Source organism: Leucoraja erinacea, unplaced genomic scaffold (genome assembly GCF_028641065.1).
Source record: "Leucoraja erinacea ecotype New England unplaced genomic scaffold, Leri_hhj_1 Leri_91S, whole genome shotgun sequence".
Taxonomy (NCBI): domain Eukaryota; kingdom Metazoa; phylum Chordata; class Chondrichthyes; order Rajiformes; family Rajidae; genus Leucoraja; species Leucoraja erinaceus.
Window position 1 is genome coordinate 373266 of NW_026576861.1, and position 27630 is coordinate 400895.

General features: G+C 48.2%; 1 protein-coding gene across 1 annotated transcript in view; it reads left to right on the top strand.

Annotated features, from left to right (window-relative positions):
* LOC129695037 (dedicator of cytokinesis protein 2-like) overlaps positions 1 to 27630 on the top strand; it is a 286209-nt gene that overhangs the window by 242334 nt on the left and 16245 nt on the right. The window contains exons 14-19 of the mRNA XM_055631797.1: positions 9751 to 9892; positions 16720 to 16801; positions 19873 to 19957; positions 22148 to 22234; positions 24314 to 24490; positions 27333 to 27416. Of these exons, the coding sequence (XP_055487772.1) occupies positions 9751 to 9892; positions 16720 to 16801; positions 19873 to 19957; positions 22148 to 22234; positions 24314 to 24490; positions 27333 to 27416 (657 nt within the window). The remainder of the gene's footprint in view (positions 1 to 9750; positions 9893 to 16719; positions 16802 to 19872; positions 19958 to 22147; positions 22235 to 24313; positions 24491 to 27332; positions 27417 to 27630) is intronic.

Genomic DNA, 27630 nt, shown 5'->3' on the forward strand with positions numbered 1-27630 from the left:
CAGTTCATTGGCTATATTTAAGAGGGAGTTAGATGTGGCCCTTGTGGCTAAGGGGATCAGGGGGTATGGAGAGAAGGCAGGTATGGGATACTGAGTTGGATGATCAGCCATGATCATATTGAATGGCGGTGCAGGCTCGAAGGGCCGAATGGCCTACTCCTGCACCTAATTTCTATGTTTCTATTAGTATGGGTGTCAGAGGTTATGGGGAGAAAGGGCTTGGAGGGGAGATGCAGCTCAGTCATGATTGAATGACGAATATAATTGACTTTGACTTTTGACTTTGACTTTGGAGTAGTCTTGATGGGCCAGATGGCCTAAATTTGCTCCTGTCATTTATGATCGAAAGCTGTTCAGAAGGGGAAAGTCTGAGACAATATTTTTAATATGGAGCGGTGGGTGCCTGGAGCTAGGGGCCAGAGCTGCTGGTGGAAGCAAATACGATTAGGAAGTGTGCAGACAGAGATTTGAACGAGCTGGGAATGTGTGAACATGGTTATGTGTCGGGACGTGGTCCTGGTTTAAATTGGCACCATGTATAGCACAGGCATTGTGGGCCGAGTGGCCTGCCCCTTGTGCCGTAGTGTCCTGCAATTTCATTGTAAGAGATACTTGAACGAGCTTCACTCAGGCGGAGAAGACTGCGACAAAATATATGAATAAAGTTTTTAAATTGTTAAACCTTTTTATAAGATTGAATGGGAAAAGATTACTTCTTCTGATTGAAAAGACTGTAACAGGAGATAACCAGTTGCCCAGAAATGGGGAGTTGCAATGTAAAAGTCAATTGCTTTCTGCTTGGTTTGCTGGAATCATTGGACTGTTTGAGGCAGGTTCTGTCTGAAACAGACACCTCGTACTTTATGGGCCTGTCCCACTTAGGCAATCTTTTCAGCGACTGCCGGCAACTTACAGTCATAGCGAGTCACCAATAAACCGGCGACTGACCCCCCCCCCCCCCCACAGAAGGTTAAGGGGGGACTTGATAGAGGTCTTTAAAATGATGAGAGGGATAGACAGAGTCGACGTGGATAAGCTTTTCCCATTGAGAGGAGGGAAGATTCAAACAAGAGGACATGGCTTGAGAATTAAGGGACAGAAGTTTAGGGGGAACATGAGGGGGAACTTCTTTACTCAGAGAGTGGTAGCGGTGTGGAATGAGCTTCCAGTGGAAGTGGTGGAGGCAGGTTCGATTTTATCATTTAAAAATAAATTGGATTAAAAAAAAAAAAAAATTAGGTGCAGGAGTAGGCCATTCGGCCCTTCGAGCCTGCACCGTCATTCAATGTGATCATGGCTGATCATCCAACTCAGTATCCCGTACCTGCCTTCTCTCCATACCCTCTGATCCCCTTTAGCCACAAGGGCCACATCTAACTCCCTCTTAAATATAGCCAATGAACTGGGCTCAACTACCTTCTGTGGCAGAGAGTTCCACAGATTCATCACTCTCTGTGTGAAAAAAGCTCTTCTCATCTCGGATAGGTATATGGACGGGAAGGGAATGGAGGGTTATGGTCTGAGTGCAGGTAGATGGGACTAGGGGAGAATACGTGTTCGGCATGGACTAGAAGGGCCGAGATGGCCTGTTTCCGTGCTGTAATTGTTATATGGTAGCAGGTTGCTGATAAACCGGTGACTGAACCCCCCTCCACGACAATGTCTACGACAAGCTACAACAACCTACCACCTAGTCCACGTCAAGCTACGTCAAGCTACTGACCACCAGCGACCCACAGGACGTCCACCTACGACAACCTACGACGCTGTCAGCGGCAACTGAAGACAATTCAGTCGCCGGTTGGTGTAGGTAGTCGCCAATGGACTTCACTGAAGTCAGCGCCCGGCGACAGCCTACGCCATCCCGATGACAACATACGACAGCACCCACGCCAGGAGAGGTCAAGCTACGACAAGCCTACGGGTGCCGACTGTCGCCAAAAATCTTTGAACATTTCAAAATCCAGCGGTGACCAGAAAAACGCTACGCCTCTTTGGGCGACTGAGGAGACCATACAGGCGACACCCCGGCGACCATGTGGCGACAGTCTAGTCGCCTGTCGACATAGAAACATAGACAATAGGTGAAGGAGGAGGCCATTCGGCCCTTCGAGCCAGCACCGCCATTCAATGCGATCATGGCTGATCGTCCCCAATCAATAACCCGTGCCTGCCTTCTCCCCATATCCCTTGACTCCACTAGCCCCCTAGAGCTCTATCGAACTCTCTCTTAAATCCATCCAGTAACTTGGCCTCCACTGCCCTCTGTGGCAGGGAATTCCACAAATTCACAACTCTCTGGGTGAAAAAGTTGTTTCTCACCTCAGTCTTAAATGACCTCCCCTTTATTCTAAGACTGTGGCCCCTGGTTCTGGACTCGCCCAACATTTTTCCTGCATCTAGCTTGTCCAGTCCTTTTATAATTGTATATGTTTCTGTAAGATTTTGCCCCTCATCCTTCTAAACTCCAGTGATTACGAGCCTAGTCTTTTCACTGGGGAGTGGAAAGAACCAGGAAGTGGATGAACAGATTGTAAAGGGGATAAAAAACAGGCGAAAAATATCTGCAGGAGCCAAATGGACTGAATATAAATGAGCCTTGGAGATAGATTGAAACTGTCTTCACACAAACATCTCAAGTCCTTTTAGAAATAAGAAAAATGAAGAGGTATATTTAAATTTAAATGAAACGACAGAATGTTAATGGATTCTTCAAAAGCTATCTTTGAGTAATGATATTTCTCTGATCGCATCAGTCTCTTGAATGTACAAAAACGCAGGCATTATATCCCTGGAGTCAAGCCGGGAGTTGGTTTGATATTTAGCACAAGGATCTGAGCTTCCATCGCTCCCCCTCTCTCGTAATATGCTGTCGGGCGTGTGAAAAGGCGGATGTACGAGCTGCTTCAGTGATGAAGGAATCAAACAGGGCGGCTGAGAAGATGTGACACAAAGTGCTGGAGCAACACAGCGGGACAGGCAGCATCTCTGTCTGGAGAGGGTCCAGAGGAGGTTTACAAGAATGATCCCCAGAGCTCTTAAAGAAAGCGGATTTGAAACATAGAAACATAGACAATAGGTGCAGGAGTAGGCCATTCGGCCCTTCGAGCCAGCACCGCCATTCAATGTGATCATGGCTGATCATCCGACTCAGTATCCTGTACCTGATCCTGTACCTGCCTTCTCTCCATACCCCCTGATCCCTTTAGCCACAAGGGCCACATCTAACTCCCTCTTAAATATAGCCCATGAACTGTGGCCTCAACTACCTTCTGTGGCAGAGAGTTCCAGAGATTCACCACTCTCTGTGTGAATTTTCTTTTTTCTCATCTCGGTCCTAAAGGATTTTCCCTCTATCCTTAAACTGTGACCCCTTGTTCTGGACTTCCCCAACATCGGGAACAATCTTCCTGCATCTAGCCTGTCCAACCCCTTAAGAATTTTCTAAGTTTCTATAAGATCCCCCCTCAATTTCCTAAATTCTAGCAAGTACAAGCCAAGTCTATCCAGTCTTTCCTCATATGAAAGTCCTGACATCCCAGGAATCAGTCTGGTGAACCTTCTCTGTACTCCCTCTATGGCAAGAATGTCTTTCCTCAGATTTGGAGACCAAAATGTATGCAATACTCCAGGTGTGGTCTCACCAAGACCCTGTACAATTGCTGTAGAACCTCCCTGGTCCTATACTCAAATCCTTTTGATATAAACGCTAATGTTCATGGGATATGGGGAGAAGACAGGAACGGGGTACTGATTGGGGATGATCAGCCATGATCGCATTGAACCAGGGGCCACAGTTCAAGAATAAGGGGTAAGCTATTTAGAACGGAGACGAGGAAACACATTTTCTCACAGAGAGTGGTGAGTCTGTGGAATTCTCTCCCTCAGAGGGCAGTGGAGGCAGGTTCACTGGACACTTTCAAGAGAGAGCTAGATGGGGCTCTTAAAAATAGCGGAGTCAGGGGATATGGGGAGAAGGCAGGAACGGGGTACTGATTGGGAATTATCACATTGAATGGCGGTGCTGGCTCGAAGGGTTGAATGGCCTACCCCTGCACCTATTGTCTATTGTCTATTGTCTATTATCTATTGAATGAGTGGGTTAGCATATGACGAATGTCTGACGACACTGGGTGTGAACTCGCTGGAGTTTAGAAGGATGAGGGGGTCGAGACCCGAGACATAAGTCTGAAGGAGGGTCTCTACCCAAAACGTCACCCATTCCTCGTATCCGGAGATGCTGCCTGAGTTCCTCCAGCATTTTGCGTCTATCTTCGGTTTAAACCAGCATCTGCAGTTCCTACTCATGAGAAGATATGGCAGCACATTGCTAAGAAACCTGAAGAAAGGAAAGTAAGAGTCAATGATTGACTTAGCTACATTAGGTAATCGCCAGTGGGCGAGCACAGATAGAGTGGTAGAATCCTACAAGTCATAAGGTCGTAAGCGATAGGAGCAGCATTAGGCCAATTGGCCCATCAAGTCTACTCCACCATCATCAATCGTGGTTTATCTACCCTTCCCTCCGAACCCCATTCTCCTGCCTTCTCCCCATAACCCCTAATCAATTTCTGCCTTAAAAATATCCACTGACTTGGCCTCCATAGCCTTCTGTGGTAATGGTTGGCGGCGCGACTCACCCGTTGCAGCGGCCCCTACAGCCTGTCTGTCTTTTTTTTATTTTTTGTCTAGTTAAATGTAGTGTTTGGTGTTTTTTAATAGTGTTTTTAAATGTGTACATGTGGGGGGCGGGGGGGGGGGAAACCGTTTAAAATCTCTTCCCTGTCCGGGAGACCCACCTTTTCCCTGTCGGGTCTCCGTTGTCGTTGGGGCCTAGCACCATGGAGCAGCCTCCAACCTGAACGACCCGGGGGCTCGGGAGACTGCGGAGCTGCGGATCTGCGGACTACTCACCATCGTCGGGGGTGGCCGGCCTCGGAGCGTGGGGAGCGTTGGTGACTCGCTGCTGCAACGCGACTCCTGGGGCTCGGAGGCTCCAGCAACGCAGCCGCAGGTCCGGTGGACTGGGACATCGGGAGCTCGCGGGTCCGGGGAGAGAGACCGCTTCCCGGAGCTCCCACAACGCGACTTCTCCAGCCCGTGTCGCGGGGTTGGAACGACCCGGACCGGGACCGTACATCACCCGGCGCGGCTTCATGGCCGTGGGACTCACCAATGCCCGTGGGGGTTTCAACCTTGTACTTTCAGACCGGGAGCGGGGCAGTAAATCGCCCCGCGCGGCCTAAAATGGCCGTGGGACTTATCATCACCCGCCTGGGGGCTTGGACATCGGGAGAGAAATTGAGAACAGGGGAGAGAAAAGACTTTGCCTTCCATCACAGTGGCTTCACTGTGATGGATGTTTGTGTAAATTTAATTGTGTGTATGTCTGTAGGACATTGTCTTTGTTTGTATGGCTGTGGAAACAACATTTCGTTTGAGTCTCACTGAGGCTCAAATGACAATAAATTTGTATTGTATTGTATTGTATTGTATTGTAATTAATTCCAAAGATTCACCACCCTCTGACTAAAGAAATTCCTCCTCATCTCCTTCCTAAAAGAACGTCCTTGAATTCTGAGGGTGTGACCTCTAGTCCTAGACTCTCCCACTAGTGGAAACATCCTCTCCACATCCACTCTATCCAGGCCTTTCACTATTCGGTTAGTTTCAATGAGGTCTCCCCCTCATCCTTCTAAACTCCAGCGAGTACAGGCCCAGTGCCGTCAAATGTTAACCCACCAATTCCTGGGATCGTTCTTGTGAACCTCCTCAAGGACCCTTTCCAGAGCCAGTACGTCCTTCCTCAGAACCGGTCCCAAAATTGACCACAATGCTCCAAATACGACGTCCAGCGCCTTACCGAGCCTCAGATATCTTCCCTGCTTTTGTATTCAAGCCTTCTTGACAAAAATGCTAGCGTGAAACAGCGTGGAAACTTGCCCAACTTGCCCACACCAACCAACATGTCCCATCTACACTAGTCCCACCTGCCTGCGTTTGGCCCATATCCCTCCAAACCTGTTCCATCCACGTACCTGTCTAATTGTTTCTTCAACATTGCAATAGCATCTGCCTCAACTACCTCCTCCGGGAGTTGGTTCCAAGACACCTGCCATCCTTTGTGTGAAAAACATTACCCCTCAGACGCCTATTAAATCGTCTCCCATTTACAGTGCCTTAATCCTATGTCCTCTGGTCCTCGATTCCCCTACTCTGAGCAAGAGACTGTGCATCTACCCGATCTATTCCTCTACTGATTTTATCACCCCCCATCCTCCTGTGCTACAAGCAATAGAATTCCAGCCAGCTCAACCTCATCCGAGAGTTCAGACCCTCTAGTCCTGGCAACTTCTTCGTAAATCTTCTCTGTACCCTCTCCAGCTAGACAACAGCTAAATGCGGCCTCACCAACGTCTTATACAACTGCAACATGACCTCCCAACTTCTAGACTCAATACTCTGACTAATGAAGGCCAAAGTGCAAAAAGACATTTTGATCACACTATCTACCTGCGACTCAACCTTCAAGGAACCATAGACAATAGACAATAGGTGCAGGAGTAGGCCATTCGGCCCTTCGAGCCAGCACCGCCATTCAATGTGATCATGGCTGATCATCCCCAATCGGTACCCCAGTTCCTGCCTTCTCCCCATATCCCTTCACGCCTCTATCTTTAAGAGCTTTATCCAACTCTCTCTTGAAAGCATCCAGAAAACCGGCCTCCACTACCTTCAGAGGCAGAGAATTCCACAGACTCACCACTCTCTGTGTGAAAATGTTTTTCCTCATCTCTGTTCTAAATGGCTTACAATTGCAATCTTAAATTGCAAAAGGATTTGAGTATAGGAGCTGGGAGGATCTACTGCAGTTGTACAGGGTCTTGGTGAGACCACACCTGGAGTATTGCGTACAGTTTTGGTCTCCAAATCTGAGGAAGGACATTATTGCCATAGAGGGAGTGCAGAGACGGTTCACCAGACTGATTCCTGGGATGTCAGGACTGTCTTATGAAGAAAGACTGAATAGACTTGGTTTATACTCTCTAGAATTTAGGAGATTGAGAGGGGATCTTATAGAAACTTACAAAATTCTTAAGGGGTTGGACAGGCTAGATGCAGGAAGATTGTTCCCGATGTTAGGGAAGTCCAGGACAAGGGGTCACAGCTTAAGGATAAGGGGGAAATCCTTTAAAACCGAGATGAGAAGAACTTTTTTCACACAGAGAGAGGTGAATCTGTGGAACTCTCTGCCACAGAGAGTAGTCGAGGCCAGTTCATTGGCTATATTTAAGAGGGAGTTAGATGTGGCCCTTGTGGCTAAGGGGATCAGGGGGTATGGAGAGAAGGCAGGTACGGGATACTGAGTTGGATGATCAGCCATGATCATATTGAATGGCGGTGCAGGCTCGAAGGGCCGAATGGCCTACTCCTGCACCTAATTTCTATGTTTCTATGTTTCTATGTTTAAACCGTGGCCCCTGGTTCTGGACTCTCCCAACATCGGGAACATGAAATTTCTTTAGTCAGAGGGTGGTGAATCTGTGGAATTCATTGCCGCAGATGGCTGTGGAGGCCAAGTCATTGGATATTTGTAGGGCAGAAATTGACAGATTCTTGATTAGTACGGGTGTCAGGGGTTATGGGGAGAAGGCAGGAGAATGGGAGAGATAGATCAGTCACGATTGAATTCTACCCTCTCTAGACCAACGACTGCACCTCCACAGACACCTCTGTCAAGCTTCTCAAGTTTGCGGACGACACAACCCTGATTGGACTGATCCAGGATGGGGAGGAATCTGCCTACAGACAGGAAGTGTCACAGCTGGCGTCCTGGTGCCATGGCAACAACCTAGAGCTCAATGCCCTTAAGACAATGGAATTGATTGTAGACTTTAGGAGAGCTCCCCCTCTCCTCACCCCACTCACCATCAACAACACCACAGTCACATCTGTGGAGTCTTTTAAGTTCCTGGGAACCATCATCTCCAAGGACCTTAAATGGGGGGCTACCATCGACTCCACAGTCAAAAAGGCACAACAGAGGATGTACTTCCTGCGGCAGCTGAGGAAGCACAATCTGCCACAGGCAATGATGGTCCAATTCTACACGGCCATCGTAGAGTCTGTCCTCACCTTCTCCATCATGGTCTGGTTTGGCTCAGCCACCAAGCACGACACCTGGAGGCTGCAGCGAATCGTCCGATCAGCAGAGAAGGTTATTGGCTGCAACCTTCCCTCCATTGATGAACTGTACACTGCAAGGGCCAGGAAGCGAGCGGGCAAGATCATCTCTGACCCCTCTCACCCTGGCCACAAACTCTTTGAATCACTTCCCTCTGGAAGGCGACTCCGGATTGTCAAAGCTGCCACAGCCAGATATAAAAACTGTTTTTATCCACGAGTAGTTGCTCTACTCAACAGCCAAAAATCTGTAGCCTCCCTTTGATCTGGTATTTTGTTGGTTCACATGCTTGATCAATGGTGTTTTATCATTAATGTTTTATTATTATTAATGTTTAGTGTTTTCTGAGTCATTCGTAACTGTCACTGTATGTAGCAATGTTACAAAATTTTGAGATTTAAAAAGTCAAGTCTGCAATTTATCCCATCAGATAAAGCATAACAAGAAGTTTAATTTGACACCTAATTCACTTTCATATCTCAAGTAATAAAAAAGTTATGGCCATTTTCATACTCGGAAATTAGCATCTTGTTCCCTATTGATTTTCTATGGACATAACAAAAAAGCTGTGATCATGGACAGTCAAAAAGCCCATAACCTTCTTAAAAATTAAGAGAACTGAATGAAATTTTCAGTTATCATAGATTGAACCATTCTGAAACAAATATAAATCAATCTTACTTGGATGACCTGAAATTAAAGCATATAATTAGTTAGTTACCCAATTGTAGTTAATTTCAAACTTCAATTACTAGATCTAAACTTCTATCCATGTCTTAATAAATGATTAACATTTTTAAATAGCCTAAGTGTCCAAATAATATTCACAATTAATTCACAATAAAACATGATTTTTAAATCTCATTTACATTAATTTATAGGCCAAATGGAAGGAATTTAGTGTTCAATTGCTGTAAATTAAAGTCCATTTAAATCGGCTTTCTAGTGGGTTCCTGTGAACGCGCTGGTTTAGAACATTCACAATGCAGTGGATTTGTGCCTCAAATGCCCAGAAAAATACTGCGGGATATAAAGAGCCCAAAATGAGCTACTCGCTATAGAAAACTTTATAGACAGGGTTCTTAAGAAGCCCCTTTTAATGTAAAAATAAGGTACATACCTTTAATTGTTTGCTTTATAAAACCCTGGGGCTGCGAGAGGTCGCGGGTTTAGAGAGTGATTTTTAAACCACTATAACTATTATACAAGGCCATAAAAACTAATAATACCTTTTGCGACGGGGTCTTTCAGCGATTTTCCGTTAATGATTTACTAGGCTGAACATTTTCGATTGCAACAGCCTAGTAAAAATCGCGTTTTAAACCCGCCCCCTCTAAACAGCGCCAAAATAACACACACGGGGCTGGGACAGATTCTCAACGACGATTCAGGTAGGTTTTGTAACATACCTACTGTATGTCATGTTGTTACTTGTGGGCGGAGCACCAAGGCAAATTCCTTGTATGTGAATACTTGGCCAATAAACTTACTTACTTACTTACTCACGGCCTGTGCCTGTAATAAACTAGTCTCATCTAACCATGGAACTTCTCTTGCCAATCCAGAACAAGATCTTCATTCACCGAGGGAAGGAGTACGAGAGACGGGAGGATGTTGAGCAATTCCTCCTGCACCAGTTCCCGAATGCAGACATAATGAAGACAACCTCGCAGCCTGGCGATGAGGTCAACAATGCCCCTGGACAATGTATCCTTTCGGCCCCTGTTGGGATGAGCTAACTGTTGATGAGGGAATGGGATTGGTAGGTCAGGGGTTGCGGGTGAAGCTGGAACACCAGTTCTCACGCAAAGAGTTCCTTGTTAGTAATACACGGGACAGCTCCCAAACACCGCAACCATGGGCGTTCCCGACCCGAAATATCTATCCCAGGGAAGCCCCGTGACCCGCTCCTCCCGACGAACCAAGTCACGTGACCCAACCCCTAGAGCGAGGGTTCGCACCACACGTGGCTAACCACCAGGGGGCGCCACAGGACACCCCACCCCCCAGAACCAGAGGCACGTAACCGAAAGGGAAGACAAACAAAGTGGCCAGACATCATACATACGTTCCCACGCACAGGGGACCCGCCCGGTACGGACAAACTCGGGGACACCCATGACAACGGCGAGGCTGGGACACCTGTACCGGCTCGCTACGGTCCAAATGGGCCTGGTTCGCACCACGTAAAAACAAGGCTACCATCTCCATTTGATTGTCCTACGCTGACTTCCAATTGCCTATTCTTCAATGGTTCACGTGTGCAAGGCACGTATATGCGCAGCGGTAGCGTTGCTGCCTCTCAGCACCATTCACCAGGGTCCTGGATTCGATCCCGGCTGCGGGTGCATGTTGTACGGAGTTTGTACGTTCTTCCCGTGACCTGCGTGGGTTTTCTCCGGGATCTCCGGTTTCCTCCCACTCTCCAAAGGCGGTGCTGGCTCGAAAGGGCCGAACGGCCTACTCCTGCACCTATTTTCTACGTCAAAGATTGTGGGCGAATTGGCTTGTTATAATTTGTAAATTGTCCCTGGTGTGTGTAGGGTAGTGTTAGTGTGCGGGGATCGCTGGCCGGTACGGACTCGGTGGGCCGAATGGCCTTGTTTCCGCCGTGTATCTCAAAACTACACTAAAGTAAACTGGACAAGGGGGTAAAGAAGGCGTATGGTCGGGGCATTGAGAGTAAAGGGCGACTGAGAGCATCAGTGACTGACGCCCGTAAAACTGTCGAGTTGTACGACACACACGCTGATGGATGCTGTCCTGTGGGTGACGCCCAGTTAGGGTTAGGGTTAGGGTTAGGGTTTGGGTTAGGGTTAGGGTTAGGGTTAGGGTTAGGGCTAGGGTTAGGGTTAGGGTTAGGGTTAGGGTTAGGGTTAGGGTTAGGGTTAGGGTTAGGGTTAGGGTTAGGGTTAGGGCTGGGGTTAGGGTTAGGGTTAGGGCTAGGGTTAGGGTTAGGGTTAGGGTTAGGGTTAGGGCTAGGGTTAGGACTAGGGTTTGGGTTAGGGTTATGGCGAGGGTTAGGGCTAGGGCTAGGGCTAGGTTTAGGGCGAGGGTTAGGGTTACTGTTAGGGTTCGGGTGATGCAGTTCGCCATGACTTTGATTCGGCCACATTTGGAGTATTGCTTGCTCGAAAACAGGAAGGATGTGCAGGCCTGGAGCACACACATGGAAGGATGACCAGAATTATGCCTGGATTAGGAGGTATTGGTTGCAAGGAGAGAATTGACGGACTTGGATTGTTCTCTCTGGAATGCCAGAGGTTGAGGGGAGACTTTATAGAAAATAGATCATTATGAGAGACAGTCGGGACCTTTTGGAGACATGGAGTCATACAGCGTGGAAACAGGCCCTTCTGCCCAACTTGTCCATGCCAGCCAACATGCCCATCTACACTAGTCCCACCTGCCCGTGTTTTCCCCGGATTTTCAATATTTTTAGGGGAGGCATGATGGTGTAGCAATAGAGTTGCTCCTTTAATGGCTTATGGCTGTTGCAGTTTTGGTCCCCTAATTTGAGGAAGGACATTCTTGCTATTGAGGGAGTGCAGCGTAGGTTTACAAGGTTAATTCCCGGGATGGCGGGACTGTCATATGCTGAGAGAATGGAGCGGCTGGGCTTGTACACTGTGGTTTAGAAGGATGAGAGGAGATCTCATTGAAACATATAAGATTGTTAAGGTCTTGGACACGTGAGAGGCAGGAAACATGTTCCCGATGTTGGGGGAGTCCAGAACCAGGGGCCACAGTTTAAGAATAAGGGGTAAGCCATTTAGAACGGAGACGAGGAAACACTTTTACTCACAGAGAGTGGCGAGTCTGTGGAATTCTCTGCCTCAGAGGGCGGTGGAGGCAGGTTCTCTGGATGCTTTCAAGAGGGGGTTAGATAGGGCTCTTAAAAATAGCGGAGTCAGGGGATATGGGGAGAAGGCAGGAACGGGATACTGATTGGGGATGATCAGCCATGATCACATTGAATGGCGGTGCTGGCTCGAAGGGCCAAATGGCCTACTCCTGCACCTATTGGCAGCATGGTCTCAGTGGGCCAAAACGCCTGTTTCCACGCTGTTTCCATCTTTAAAACGTAAAGTGAATGGCTCTCTGCTGGATGGCATGGATCCAATGCAAGGAGAGCAAGGCTTTGTGCTCTGTTACTGAACGGTTATCTCAGCCTCCAAGGCACCCACCACATGTCATCCCAAATAACCAAATACACTAATCTCAAAGTGTTATTTTCTATGAGAGATGTAATTAGCATTTAAATGAATCAGTGTCCGTGCCTTTCACCCTCTCTCCCTGGGGTCCCTGTCCAATGGATTGATTACTGCCCGTAATATTGTTCCCGTGGATTCGTTTTCAATCTACCCTCAAGTGTCTGCTGTTCTGATATGTTCTGGATCAGTTGAAGCTTTCTTTCGGCAAAAAGCACACGCGCGCAGCATGGTGGCGCAGCGGTAGAGTCACTGCCTGGTGGGCCTGTCCCACTTAGGTTTATTTTCAGTCGGCTCCCGGCGACTGTCAAGTTGCCGACAGTCGCCTGATAAACCGGCCAACTGGAACGGCGACTGTTAGAGTGGAACACACACGCACGCACGCACGCACGCACGCACACACGCACACACACACACACACACACACACACATCGCTTCCTCCACCAACCTGTTAAGCAGGCGGGGGACAGGGCAAGCGGGGGGAGCGCTGTCTGAGTGAAATTCACACGGTGCAAAGCCAAGGTGAAACTGACACACACCGCGATGAACAGGAAGTTTGGCGCTGTAAAAAGACGGTGAAAGCACAGTGTAGGTCAATCCTTTAAATGAGGGGTGGAGAAGGAGCGGAGACAACTTTTAAGGAGCCAGAGATACACGGCTGTGAAGCTCGGCGGACATTTAACATTACCGGTCGGTTTTCCTTGGTTCTGAAAACTACTGCTTACGTTTTTTTCCCAATGAGCCAATGAAATTCACCGGTCAGCACCGGCTTCAACCTACGAGAACCTTCAACCTCCTGGCGACCCACCTACGGCACGAGAATTCTCGCTACTCTTCGTGGCGCCTTCATGCCAGTCACCGCTAATTGTTCAACATGTTGACAAATTCACGGTGACCATAATGAGGCTGCGACTAGTTCCCAGAATGCGGGAACTCCTCACGACCACGAAGGCGACTCCCCGGCAACCACCCGCGAACATGTGGCGAACATGTGGCGACATAGACATAGAAACATAGAAATTAGGTGCAGGAGTAGGCCATTCGGCCCTTCGAGCCTGCACCGCCATTCAATATGATCATGGCTGATCATCCAACTCAGTATCCTGTACCTGCCTTCTCTCCATACCCCCTGATCCCCTTAGCCACAAGGGCCACATCTAACTCCCTCTTAAATATAGCCAATGAACTGTGGCCTCAACTACCTTCTGTGGCAGAGAGTTCCACAGATTCACCACTCTCTGTGTGAAAAATGTTTTCCTCATCTCGGTCCTAAAAGATTTCCCCCTTATCACGGCGACTATATTACTAAACTAACCTAAAAAAGTACATAAACTAAGTGTCTCGACCCGAAACGTCACCCATTCCGTCTCTCCAGAGATGCTGCCTGTCCCGCTGATTTACTCCAGCATTTTTGTGTCTTCCGTAAATAAACGAAACAACGGGTAGAGCGGATGCGTCACAGCGTTGGAGACCCGGGTTGGACCCTGATCTCGGGCGCTGTCTGTGTAGAGATTGTACATTCTTCCTACCACTGCGTTGCTTTTCTCTGGATGTCACAGAGTCATACAGCATGGAAACTGGCCTTTTGGCCCCAACTTGCCCGTGATGATCAAGATGCCCTACACTAGTCCCACCTGCCTGTGTCTGCTCCATGGCCCTCTTCTTCTCCTTTCGTGTGGTGTGCATACCCTAAAGTTGTTGGACAACTTGTTCTATTTGATCTTCCGTTTGTGCACGTCGAGTTGATTGCATTAGTCGAAACAGGGCGGACCACGTGAAGGTTGCAATCTTCCCACCCCCATGTCCCTCTAAACTTGCCCCATCCATTTTGCTGTCCATATCTATCTATATATAACCAAAAGTCTCATCTTGTATGTACGTATATGTTCCCGAAATACAGCCAATGTGGTAGACGATGGCGCAACAATTTCTGTGACCCCGTACCCCTTTGGTAAGCTTTTGGTATGCTAGCCTTTATAAATCAGAACATTGAGTATAGAAGCTGGGATGTAATGTTAAAATTGTACAAGGCATTGGTGAGGCCAATTCTGGAGTATGGTGTACAATTTTGGTCGCCCAATTATAGGAAGGATGTCAACAAAATAGGGAGAGTACAGAGGAGATTTACTAGAATGTTGCCTGGGTTTCAGCAACTAAGTTACAGAGAAAGGTTGAACAAGTTAGGTCTTTATTCTCTGGAGCTCAGAAGGTTAAGGGGGGGACTTGATAGAGGTCTTTAAAATGATGAGAGGGATAGACAGAGTTGATGTGGACCAGCTTTTCCCTTTGAGAATAGGGAAGATTCAAACAAGAGGACATGACTTGAGAATTAAGGGACAGAAGTTTAGGGGTAACATGAGGGGGAACTTCTTTACTCAGAGACTGGTAGCGGTGTGGAATGAGCTTCCAGTGGAAGTGGTGGAGGCAGGTTCGTTTGTATCATTTAAAAATAAATTGGATAGGCATATGGATGAGAAGGGAATGGAGGGTTATGGTATGAGTGCAGGCAGGTGGGACTAAGGGAAAAAAGTTGTTTGGCACGGACTTGTAGGGCCGAGATGGCCTGTTTCCGTGCTGTAATTGTTATATGGTTATATGGTTATATGGTACCCAGCATTCGCCTGCGGTGTGCAGTACCAAGTTTCATAATATTTTTTAAGTAACTCACTTTATTAATTTTAATGAACATTACGCTGTGAATGAGACATGTTTCAACGTGACAGTCGGACCTGCACAGTGCGCTCCCACTAGCCGGGCCTGTCAGCCGTGCCTGCGCAGTTTGGGTGAGGGTTGCCGGGCCCGGCGCCATTTTCAGATCGCCATTTTGGTCTAATACTCCCGGCATCACAAAGGGGACCCAACGGGCCACGAGTCATCTGGTGTCTTTTAAAAGTTGTATTAGGACCTGCCTCAACTACCTTCTCCAGCATATATGCCCCTCACTATCTGTGTGAAAATGTTGCCTCTCAGCTTCTTATTCAATCTCTCACCTTAACCCATGTCCTCGGGTTCTTTACTTCCTTACTCTGGGTAAAAGACTGTGTATCTATCCTATCTATTGCCCCGCATAATATAGAAACATAGAAACATAGAAAATAGGTGCAGGAGGAGGCCATTCGGCCCTTCGAGCCTGCACCGCCATTCATTGTGATCATGGCTGATCATCCCCTATCAATAACCCATGCCTGCCTTCTCCCCATATCCCTTGATTCCACTAGCCCCTAGAGCTCTATCTAACTCTCTCTTAAATACATCCAGTGATTTGGCCTCCACTGCCCTCTGTGGCAGGGAATTCCACAAATTCACAACTCTCGGGGTGAAAAGGTTTTTTCTCACCTCAGTCTTAAATGACCTCCCCTTTATTCTAAGACTGTGGCCCCTGGTTCTGGACTCGCCCAACATTGGGAACATTTTTCCTGCATCTAGCTTGTCCAGTCCTTTTATAATCTTATATGTTTCTATAAGATCCTCCCCTCATCCTTCTAAACTCCAGTGAATACAAGCCTAGTCTTTTCAATCTTTCCTCACATGACAGTCCTGCCATCCCAGGGATCAATCTCGTGAACCTACGCTGCACTGCCTCAATCACAATCTTATACACCTCTATAAGTTTGCCCCTTATCCTGCGATCCGTTTTCCTCCCACATCCCAAATATGTGCAGGTTTGTAAGTTAATTGGCCTCTGTAAAATTGCCCCTAATCGTAAGATCAAAAGTGATAAGAGTAGAATTCGGCTATTCGGCCCATCAAGTCTAGTCCGCCATTCAGTCATGGCTGATCTATCTCTCCCTCCTAACCCCATTCTCCTGCCTTCTCCCCATAACCTCTGACACCCGCACTAATCAAGAATCTATGTATCTTTGCCTTAAATATATCCACTGACTTGGCCTCTACAGCCTTCTGTGGCAAAGAATTCCACAGATTCACCACCCTCTGACTAAAGAAATTCCTCCTCATCTCTGTCTAATTCTGAGGTACAGGTTTGTGGCTTCGGTAATAATTGTAAAGCGGCTCTCTATAAGTGTGGGGCAGTGTTATTGTGCGGGGATCGCTGGTAGGCAGGGACTCGCTGGGCCGAAGGGCCTGTTTCCCCGCTGTATAAACTAAACTAACAACACCCGTCCCACGAAGGAAGTACCCGATCGGAACGGAGAAAATTGAGATTGTTGCTTGAAATGTATCTTGTACTCTGGGATATCAGTTTTCAAATGCATAACATGGATAACATTTTCATTTCCCTGGCATCACTGTCCCGCGGAGCCCTTGGCATAGTCGTGGCAATGCTGCCATCTTGTGTCCACTTCCTTAACTGTAACCCACAGCCATCCAATGCTTTACCGTGCAGCCCATCCTGGCCGAGCAGGCACAGTTTCACAACAAGAATGTTCCGGAACAGATCGTGGAGTAAGTTCTTGCGTCACTTGGTTCTTGGGATGGTACGCGGGTGGTGGCAGTATTGTGAATCAGTGTGACTCTCTGCCACAGAAGGCAGTGACAAGGCAGAGGGAACAGTATATCTGGTTATTTATTGTATATATATATACATGGTCTATGGTCTCCAGACACACTGAACTTTTATCTCCTGTTTTGTCATATGAGGAAAGATTGAACAGACTAGGCTTGTATTCACTGGAGTTTAGAAGGATGAGGGGGGGTTATCTTATAGAAACATATAAAATTATAAAAGGACTGGACAAGCTAGATGCAGGAAAAATGTTCCCAATGTTGGGCGAGTCCAGAACCAGGGGCCACAGTCTTAGAATAAAGGGGAGGTCATTTAAGACTGAGGTGAGAAAACACTTTTTCACCCAGATAGTTGTGAATTTATGGAATTCTCTGCCACAGAGGGCAGTGGAGGCCAAATCACTGGATGGGTTTAACTGAGAGTTAGATAGAGCTCTAGGGGCTAGTGGAGTCAAGGGATATGGGGAGAAGGCAGGCACGGGTTATTGATTGGGGACGATCAGCCATGATCATATTGAATGGCGGTGCTGGCTCGAAGGGCCGAATGGCCTCCTCCTGCACATATTTTCTATGTTTCTATGTTTCTACTATGTTTACATATTCTGTTGCGCTGCAGCAAGTAAGAATTTCATTGTCCTATCTGGCACACATGACAATAAAACACTCTCCCTCTCGATATAGCTCTTTTATATCGATTTAGCCCTAGGAGCCATAGCCAGCCTCGGAAGCGTGGATGTACAGTAGCTCTTAGGGCTAATGGGATCATGGTGAGAAGGCAGGAACGGGGTTTAAGAATTAGAGGTGGGCCATTTAGAACGGAGATGAGGAAAAACGTTTTCACCCAGAGAGTTGTGAATCTGTGGCCAATTATCTGGATGCTTTCAAGAGAGAGTTAGACAGAGCTCTTAAAGATAGCGGGAGTCAGGGGATATGGGGAGAAGGCAGGAAGGGGGTACTGATTTTAGATGGCGGGGCTGGCTAGAAGGGCCAAATGGCCGAGTCCTGGGATCCATCACCATCTATACCTCTCATTTCCCTTTCCCCTGACTCATTCTGAAGACGGTTCTCGACCCGAAACGTCACCTGTTCGTTTTCCCCACAGACGCTGCCTGACCCGCTGAGTTACTCCAGCTGTTTGTGTCTATATCCGGTGCAAACCAGCACTTGCAGTTGCTTCTTACACATTTTGCAAACATCCCAATCTTTAAAGGGCACAAAGTGTTGGAGTGAAGGGCCTGTCCCACTTGGCCGACATTCGCGCCTCATTTACGTGTCATTTACGTGTAAAATAGATGTCGCTCGCAAATCACGTTCATCACGAGTCATCACGAGTCAGCACAGCAGTTTGGTGTGTGTGACGTCATTAGAATACCCTGCGGTGCGCGGCAGGACCTTGACGCAAGGACGTTGTCGCACGGTGACGTAAACCATGCGTCATCACGCGATACACATCAGACGTCGGGACGCCAATGCGTCAGCGTGCGTACGTGATACGTCTCGCAGGTTGGGCGTGCGAGGATTTCGTTCCTGTACTAAATCCTGGAGCGGCGCACGTGATACCGTGGGCCACCGCATACGACTCCACTCCTCGCCATGCGCAACGCATGCGCACCACACGCGTCACCTAATTTACATATAAAGCGTAAATGATGCGCAAATGACGGCCAACTGGGACAGGCTCTTTACTCAGCAGGTCAGGCAGTGTCGCTGGAGAACATGGATGGGCGACATTTCAGGTCCCAACCCAAAACGTCACCTGTCCACCTTCTGCAGAAATGCTGCCTTGACTTTGTGTCCTTTCATGTGTTAACCAGCAGCTACAGTTCCTTGTCCCTACGTTTTCCCCAGGGTTCGGTCACTCACTGCTCCCCATATCCTCATGTGTCAGAGGGAACTGCAGATGCTGGAAGATCGAAGGTACACAAAATTGCTGGAGAAACTCAGCGGGTGCAGCAGCATCTATGGAGCGAAGGAAATAGGCGACGTTTCGTCCCGAACTGCAGCTGCACCCGCTGAGTTTCTCCAGCAATTTTGTGTATCTTCATGTGTCAGTGCAGGCTCTGACAGTACGTCAACGAGGTGCTTGGACAACAATTTTATTGTACGGTGAGCCCACTGTTTGACATTACCATGATCACCTTGTTCCATTCCCCTACTCTTTTACCCAGAGTAGGTGAATCGAGGACCAGAGGGCGTAGGTTCAAGGTGAAGGGGAGAAGATTTAATAGGAATCTGAAGGGTAACTTTTTCACACAGAGAGTGGTTGGGGTATGGAACAAGCTGCCAGAGGAGGTAGTTGAGTTAATCTCATCGTTTAAGAAACAGTTGGGCAGGAACATGGATAGGACAGGTTTGACAATAGACAATAGGTGCAGGAGTAGGCCATTTGGCCCTTCGAGCCAGCACCGCCATTCAATGTGATCATGTCCCCAATCAGTACCCCGTTCCTGCCTTCTCCCCATATCCCCTGACTCCACTATTTTTAAGAGCCCTATCTAGCTCTCTCTTGAAAGCATCCAGAGAACCCGCCTCCACCACCCTCTGAGGCAGAGAATTCCACAGACTCACAACTCTCTGTGAGGAAACGTTTTTCCTCGTCTCCGTTCTAAATAAGGGGTAAGCCATTTAGAACGGAAATGAGGAAAACATTTTTCACGCTGAGAGTTGTGAGTCTGTGGAATTCTCTGCCTCAGAGGGCGGTGGAGGCAGGTTTTCTGAATGCTTTTAAGAGAGAGCTAGATAGGGCTCTTGTGGATAGTGGGGTTATGGGATATGGGGAGAAGGCAGGAACGGGGTACTGATTGTGGATGATCAGCCATGATCACATTGAATGGCGGTGCTGGCTCAAAGGCCTACTCCTGTGTCTATTGTCTATTGTCTCTGGAGAGAAGGAATGGGTGCCGTTTTCATGCGGAGACCGTTCTTCAGGCTGGTTCGGGATAAGAGCAGGAGCATTCGTTGGTCGTTGTTGAGCAGGAGCATTCACTCGATTTGAACTCTTCCCCCATCAGCTTCTACAAGGCTAATAACGTGCTGAAGTTCAGCTACTCCAGACCAATCAGAAGAGGACCAAAGGACCCCGAGAATGAGTTCGCCGTAAGTACCCCTTCGTTAATGCCTGAGCTAATCTGTCGCCATTGGTTTTAATTGTGATGCATAGGTTTGTAGGACGTGGGTACTCGGGGCTCTCATGGACATTCTTCAACATGTTGAAAAATCTTCACGAGCTTACCACATTTCACGAGTACCTGCCGTTAGCGTTACGAGCCGCTAAGAGACGTCCCCGAGCTCCGACGTACCCGCTACGTACATTCTACGTGCTTACCACGAGTTTGATTTTTTTTTTTAACTCGGGAGAGCTCTTGAATGAACTCGTACAGTGGGACAGGGCCTTTACTGGGAGTGGTGAGTGTGGAATTCTCTGCCTCAGAGGGCGGTGGAGGCCGGTTCTCTGGATGCGTTCAAGAGAGAGCTAGATAGGGCTCTTAAAAATAGCGGAGTCAGGGGATATGGGGAGAAGGCAGGAACGGGGTACTGATTGGGGATGATCAGTCACGATCATATTGAATGGCGGTGCAGGCTCGAAGGGCCAAATGGCCTACCCCTGCACCAGTTTTCTATGTTTCTCTGTTTCTAAACCTGTGTCCTCTGGTCCTCGATTCCCCCACACTGGGCAAAAGACCCTGTGCATCTGCCAGATTTATTCCTCCCATGTGTTTGAAGTGTAGCGTTCACCGCTGCTGTGTTTGATCCCTCTCCACAGTGCTGGCTTGACTTCATTAACAGGGTTGGGCCCATGCTGCTCTGATGCAGAGCGGACCCTTTGATCTCAAGGCGTGCGTCAGTCCTCGGCTGCCAGCAGTCACGCGGGAGATCCTCTGGCTAATTAAACAACACCGCACGTCGCTGCCGAAGCATTTCGACCCACTCCGTTTCCACCCATCAGCGGCAACAGCAGCATCCCTGCACCATTAATAACCTTGAGAGTTGTTAACTCATTCACTGCCAACCACGACCGGTGCTATCAGTTCAGTTTCGTTTAGAGATACAGCGTGAAAACAGGCCCTTCGGCCCCACTGGGTACGCGCCGACCATCGATCCACTCACAATAACACTGTCCTACACACACTGGGGACAATTTTTACACTTACACCAAGCCAATTAGCCTACAAACCTGCACGTCTTTGGAGCGTGGGAGGAAACCGAAGATCTCGGAGAAAACCCACGCAGGTCACGGGGAGAACGTGCAAACTCCGTACAGACAGCGCCCGTAGTCGGGATCGAACACGGGTCTCCGGCGCTGCATTCGCTGCAACTTTCCCACACCAGCCAACATATCCCATCTACTCTCATGCCACCTGCTTGCGTTTGGCCCATAACCCTCCAAACCTGTCCTATCCATGTACCTGTCCAACTGCTTCTTAAACGTTGCGACAGTCCCAGCCTCAACTACCTCCTCTGGCAGCTCGTTCCTTACACCCACCACCCTTTGTGTGAAAAAGTTACCCCTATAGCGGGGATTCCAGTGAATTCAAGCCCAGTCGCTCCATTCCTTCACCATAATTAACCTGGTGAACCTACGCTGCACTCAAAAGCAAAAATGTCCTTCCTCAAATTGTCCCCAGTGTGTGTCGGGTAGTGTTAGTACGCGGGGATCGCTGGTCAGCACGGGCGCGAGTGGGCCAAAGGGGCTGCTTCCGCTCTGTATCCGGGATGGCGGGACTGTTCCCGGGATGGCGGGACTGTCATATGTTAATAGAATGGAGCGGCTGGGCTTGTACACTGCGGAATTTAGAAGGATGAGAGGGAATCTTATTGAAACATATTATTAAGGGCTTGGACACGCTAGAGGCAGGAAACATGTTCCCGATGTTGGGGGAGTCCAGAACCAGGGGCCGCAGTTTAAGAATAAGGGGAAAGCCGTTTAGAACGGAGATTAGGAAACACTTTTTCTCACAGAGAGTGGTGAGTCTGTGGAAGTCTCTGCCTCAGAGGGCGGTGGAGGCCGGTTCTCTGGATCCTTTCAAGAGAGAGCTAGATAGGGCTCTTAAAGATAGCGGAGTCAGGGAATATGGGGAGAAGGCAGGAACGGGGTACTGATTGGGGATGATCAGCCATGATCACATTGAATAGCGGTGCTGGCTCGAAGGGCCGAATGGCCTACTCCTGCACCTATTGTCTATTGTCTGTATCGCTGAGCTAGACTAGACACAGGGGAAGATTTTGAGGTCTCTGCACTGTGTAGAAAAGTTTGAAGACCGCTCAACCATTTTCTCTTACCCGCAGTCAATGTGGATTGAAAGGACAATGTTCACCACGGCCTACAAGTTGCCCGGCATTCTCCGCTGGTTCGAGGTACTGCAGGTCTCCCAGGTGAGTTGTGCACACCTTTCAAGGTACGGTCGTTGTCTAGATGCCGGGAACTGCTGTGGCCATTGTCCGCACAGCAAGATCCCATGAATTCTAACGTCTTGGCTAAAATCTAAATCCAAGATGGCGGCCAACACGGGCATCCATTTGTGTGTCAGCCGCTGAAACAGACCTACTATCACATATTACAATCGCTCCAAACTCCACTTCTTACAGCAACATTTCAAGTTCAAGATTCAAGAGAGTTTATCGTCACGTGTCCCTGATAGGACAATGAAATTCTTGCTTTGCTTCAACACAACAGAACATAGTAGGCATTGACTACAGAACAGATCAGTGTGTCCATATACCATTGTATACGTATATACACACATGAATAAATAAACTGATAAAGTGCAAATTACAGATAATGGGCTATTAATGTTCCGAGTTTTGTCCGAGCCAAGTTTAATAGCCTGATGGCTGTGGGGAAGTAGCTATTCCTGAACCTGGACGTTGCAGTCTTCAGGCTCCAGTACCTTCTACCTGAAGGTAGCAGGGAGATGAGTGTGTGGCCAGGATGGTGTGGGTCTTTGATGATACTGCCAGCATTTTTGAGGCAGCAACTGCGATAAAAATGTCTTACTCTAACTATGATATACTCACCTTATCAGGTATCTGTACACTGTAAATGGATCGACTGTAATCATGTGTTGTCTTTCCGTTGACTGGTTAGCAGGCAACAAAAGCTTTTCACTGTACCTCGGTACACGTGACAATAAACTCAACTGAACTAAATGGGAATGTGCTGAGTGATGGGCTACCTCGAGCTGTTCAATGTACTACACCCAGATCCAGATGTTGTGGTAGCCTGTTTGAAGAAATGTTATTGGGAAAAGGTTAAAAAACTGGAAGGGTCCCGACCCCAAACCGAGATGCCGCCTGCCACAGACGCCTGATCAATCACGGCTGACCTATCTCTCCCTCGCATCCCCTTTCTCCTGCCTTCTCTCCGTAACCCCTGACACCCGTACCAATCAAGAACCTATCAATCTCCACCTTACAAATATCCACTGACTTGGCCTCCATCTGCGGCAATGAATTCCACAGATTCACCACCCTCTGACTAACAAATTTCCTCCTCATCTCCTTTCTAAAGTTACAGTTCGTCCTTTAATTCTGAGTCTGTGACCTCTGATCCTGGGCTCTCCCACCAGTGGAATCATCCTCTCCACATCCACTCTATCCAGGCCTTTCACTATTCGTAAGTTTCATTAAAGTTCCCACTCATCCTTGTGAACTCTTTTCTAAAGGAATGTCCTTTAATTCTGAAGCAATGACCTCTAGTCCTAGACTCTCCCACTAGTGGAAACATCCTCTCCACATCCACTCTATCCAAGCCTTTCACTATTCGTAAGTTTCAATAAAGTCCCCACTCAGGGAGTGTAGAGACGGTTCACCAGACTGATTCCTGGGATGTCAGGACTGTCTTATGAAGAAAGACTGGATAGACTTGGTTTATACTCTCTAGAATTTAGGAGATTGAGAGGGGATCTTATAGAAACTTACAAAATTCTTAAGGGGTCGTACAGGCTAGATGCAGGAAGATTGTTCCCGATGTTAGGGAAGTCCAGGACAAGGGGTCACAGCTTAAGGATAAGGGGGAAATCCTTTAAAACCGAGATGAGAAGAACTTTTTTCACACAGAGAGTGGTGAATCTCTGGAACTCTCTGCCACAGAGGGTTGTTGAGGCCAGTTCATTGGCTATATTTAAGAGGGAGTTAGATGTGGCCCTTGTGGCTAAGGGGATCAGGGGTTATGGAGAGAAGGCAGGTACGGGATACTGAGTTGGATGATCAGCCATGATCATATTGAATGGCGGTGCAGGCTCGAAGGGCCGAATGGCCTACTCCTGCACCTAATTTCTATGTTTCTATGTTTCTATCCTTGTAAACTCTTTTCTAAAGGTACATCCTTTTGTTCTGAGGTTGCGCCCTCTGGCCCTGGACTCTCCCAGTAACAGATGCAATGCGTGCTTTGTTGTATGAGTGTCTGATCCTTGCCTTCCGTATGTACTCACTGGTGACCTTTGTGTCCTGCAGACCTGTATAAGCCCATTGGAGAATGCCATTGAAACGATGCAGACCAGCAATGATAAGATACTCACCATGGTGAACCAGCACCATAATGATGCCAACCTCTCCATCAACCCCCTCTCCATGCTGCTCAACGGCATTGTGGATCCTGCTGTCATGGGCGGCTTTGCCAAGTACGAAAAGGTAAGCTCGACAATCACTCGACGACAGGCACAAAATGCTGGAGTAAAGCCACTGTCCCACTTAGGAAACCTGAACGGAAACTTCTGGAGACTTTGCGACCCACCCAAGGTTTCCGTGCGGTTCCCGGAGGTTGCAGGTGGTTCCCGGAGGTTGCAGGTAACGGAAGCAGGTAGGGAGACTGACAGGAACCGCACGGAAACCTTGGGTGGGGCGCAAAAGTCTTCAGAGGTTTCCGTTCAGGTTTCCTAAGTGGGACAGGGGCCTTAGTGGGAGAGGGGCAACTCAGCGGGACAGGCCGCGTCTCTGGAGAGAAGGAATGGGTGGCGTTTCGGGTCGAGACCCTTCCTCGGACCTCACACTTCATTCTTATGAAGGGTCTCGGCCCGAAAACGTCACCCATTCCATCTCGCCAAGGAACTGCAGATGCTGGTTTAAACCGAAGATAGACACAAAAAGCAGGGGTAAAATCCCTCTGAAGTTACTCCGGCTTTTCGTATCCAATCCAGGGCCAACTATTGACGCCAACTGGAACCACATTGGGGAATACTAGGGTGACGTTGTGGTTCGAGACTGAAGAAGGGTCTCCACCTGAAACGTCACCCATTCCTTCTCTCCAGAGATGCTGCCTGTCCCACTGAGTTACTCCAGCATTTTGCGTCTTCTCATTCAACCAACATCTACAGTTCCTCCCTACATGCGAAGAAAGACTCAATAGGCAATAGGTGCAGGAGTAGGCCATTCGGCCCTTCGAGCCAGCACCGCCATGGCTGATCATCCCCAATCAGTACCCCGTTCCTGCCTTCTCCCCATATCCCCTGACTCCGCTATTTTTAAGAGCCCTATCTAGCTCTCTCTTGAACGCATCCAGAGAACCTGCCTCCACTGCCCTCTGAGGCAGAGAATTCCACACTCACCGCTCTCACTAAAGGCCCTGTCCCACTGTACGAGTTCATTCAAGAGCTCTCCCGAGTTTAAAAAAAAATCAAACTCGTGGTAAGCACGTAGAATGTACGTAGCGGGTACGTCGGAGCTCGGGGACGTCTCTTAGTGGCCCGTAACGCTAACGGCAGGTACTCATGGAATGCGGTAAGCTCGTGAAGACTCGTGAAGATTTTTCAACATGTTGAAGAATGTCCATGAGAGCCCCGAGTACCCACGTCCTACAAACCTATGCATCACAATTAAAACCAATGGCGACAGATTAGCTCAGGCATTAACAAAGGGTTACTTACGGCAAACTCATTCTCGGGGTCCTTTGGTCCTCTCCTGATTGGTCTGGATCACCCCACTTCACGCCACAGATTTTTCGCCGTCAAGTTGGGAAAAGGGGAAGTGCAACGGGATCTGGGGGTCCTTGTACATCAGTCTATGAAAGTAAGCATGCAGGTACAGCAGGCAATGAAGAAAGCCAATGGCACGTTGGCCTTCATTACAAGATTGTTAAGGGTTTGGACACGCTAGAGGCAGGAAATATGTTCCCGATGTTGGGGGAGTCCAGAACCAGGGACTCCCCCATACAATTTTTACTGAAGCCAATCAATTTACAAACCTGTGCATCTTTGGAGTGTGGGAGGAAACCGGAGCACCCGGAGAAAACCCACACAGGTCACGGGGAGAGAACGTACAAACCCCAAACAGACAGCACTCGTAGTCAGGCTTGAACCCGGGTCTCCGGTGCTGTAAGGCAGCAACTGAACCGCTGTGCCAGCCTATTAGGAGTTTATAAGACCAGAAGACTATAGGTTTACAAGGTTAATTCCTGGGATGGCGGGACTGTCATATGCTGAGAGAATGGAGCAGCTGGGCTTGTACACTCTGGAGTTTAGAAAGATGAGAGGGCATCTCTTTGAAACATATAAGATTATTATTAAGGGTTTGGACACGCTAGAGGCAGGAAACATGTTCCCGATGTTGGGGGAGTCCAGAACCAGGGGCCAGTTTAAGAATAAGGAGTAAGCCATTTAGAACGGAGACGAGGAAACACTTTTTCTCACAGAGAGTGGTGAGTCTGTGGAATTCTCTGCCTCAGAGAGCGGTGGAGGCAGGTTGTCTGGATACTTTATAAAGCTCTTAGGGATAGCGGAGTCAGGGGATATGGGGAGAAGGCAGGAACGGGGGGGTACTGATTGTGGATGATCAGCCATGATCACATTGAATGACGGTGCTGGCTTGAAGGGCTGAATGGCCTACTCCTCTATGGTCTGCTATGTCAGTCAATGATGCCGGCAGTCGCCGAAAAAAATCGCCAAGTGGGACAGGCCCTTTAGCTGAGGGGAAGTTGGCAAGAGGGATTACAATCAGTAATATTTAATCAGAAGGACAATGAAACTAGTTGGAGAACTAGGATGGGGGAGGGATGGAGAGAGAGGCGAAACAAGGGTTACTTGAGGTCAATGTTCATACTGCTGGGGTGTAAGCTGCCCAAGCGAAATATGAGGTGCCGGCCCTCCAATTTGCACTGGGCCACACTGACCTCCTTGCTCCTACACTCTAATCCAATGAAGGCCAACATGCCATTGGCTTTCTTCACTGCCTGCTGTACCTGCATGCTTACTTTCAGTGACTGATGTCTGATCTCTGGAGAGAAGGAGTGGGTGACATTGGGTCGAGATCCTTCTTCAGACTGAGAGTCAGGGGAGAGGGAGATTAGAGATGTGGAAGGGTGAGGTGTGAAAACGAGAGATCAAAGTGGATGCTGTTGAAGGAAAATTCCAGTGAATCAGGACTGAGAGATCAGTGTAGGAATGGGAGAGGGAATTATTACTCCACCTATTTCTCCCCCACCCCCACCAGTGACAAGGAATAAAGCTTTCAGCTGACATATGACTATTTCATTCCTCAGGCATTCTTCACTGAAGGATACATGTGTAGCCACCCGGAAGACTTGGACAATATCACAAAGCTAAAGGATCTCATTGCCTGGCAGGTGAGCACAATTCAATTCCTCATCTCATGACTGTGTATCGGAGACTGTGTATCCAGAAACACCAGAGAAACAAAGAACTACAGATGTAGCAATGTTACAACATTTTGAGATTTTAAAAATCAAGTCTGCAATTTATCCCATCAGACAAAGCATAAAAAGAAGTTTAATTTGACGCCTAATTCACTTTCATATCTTCAGTATTAAAAAAGTTGTG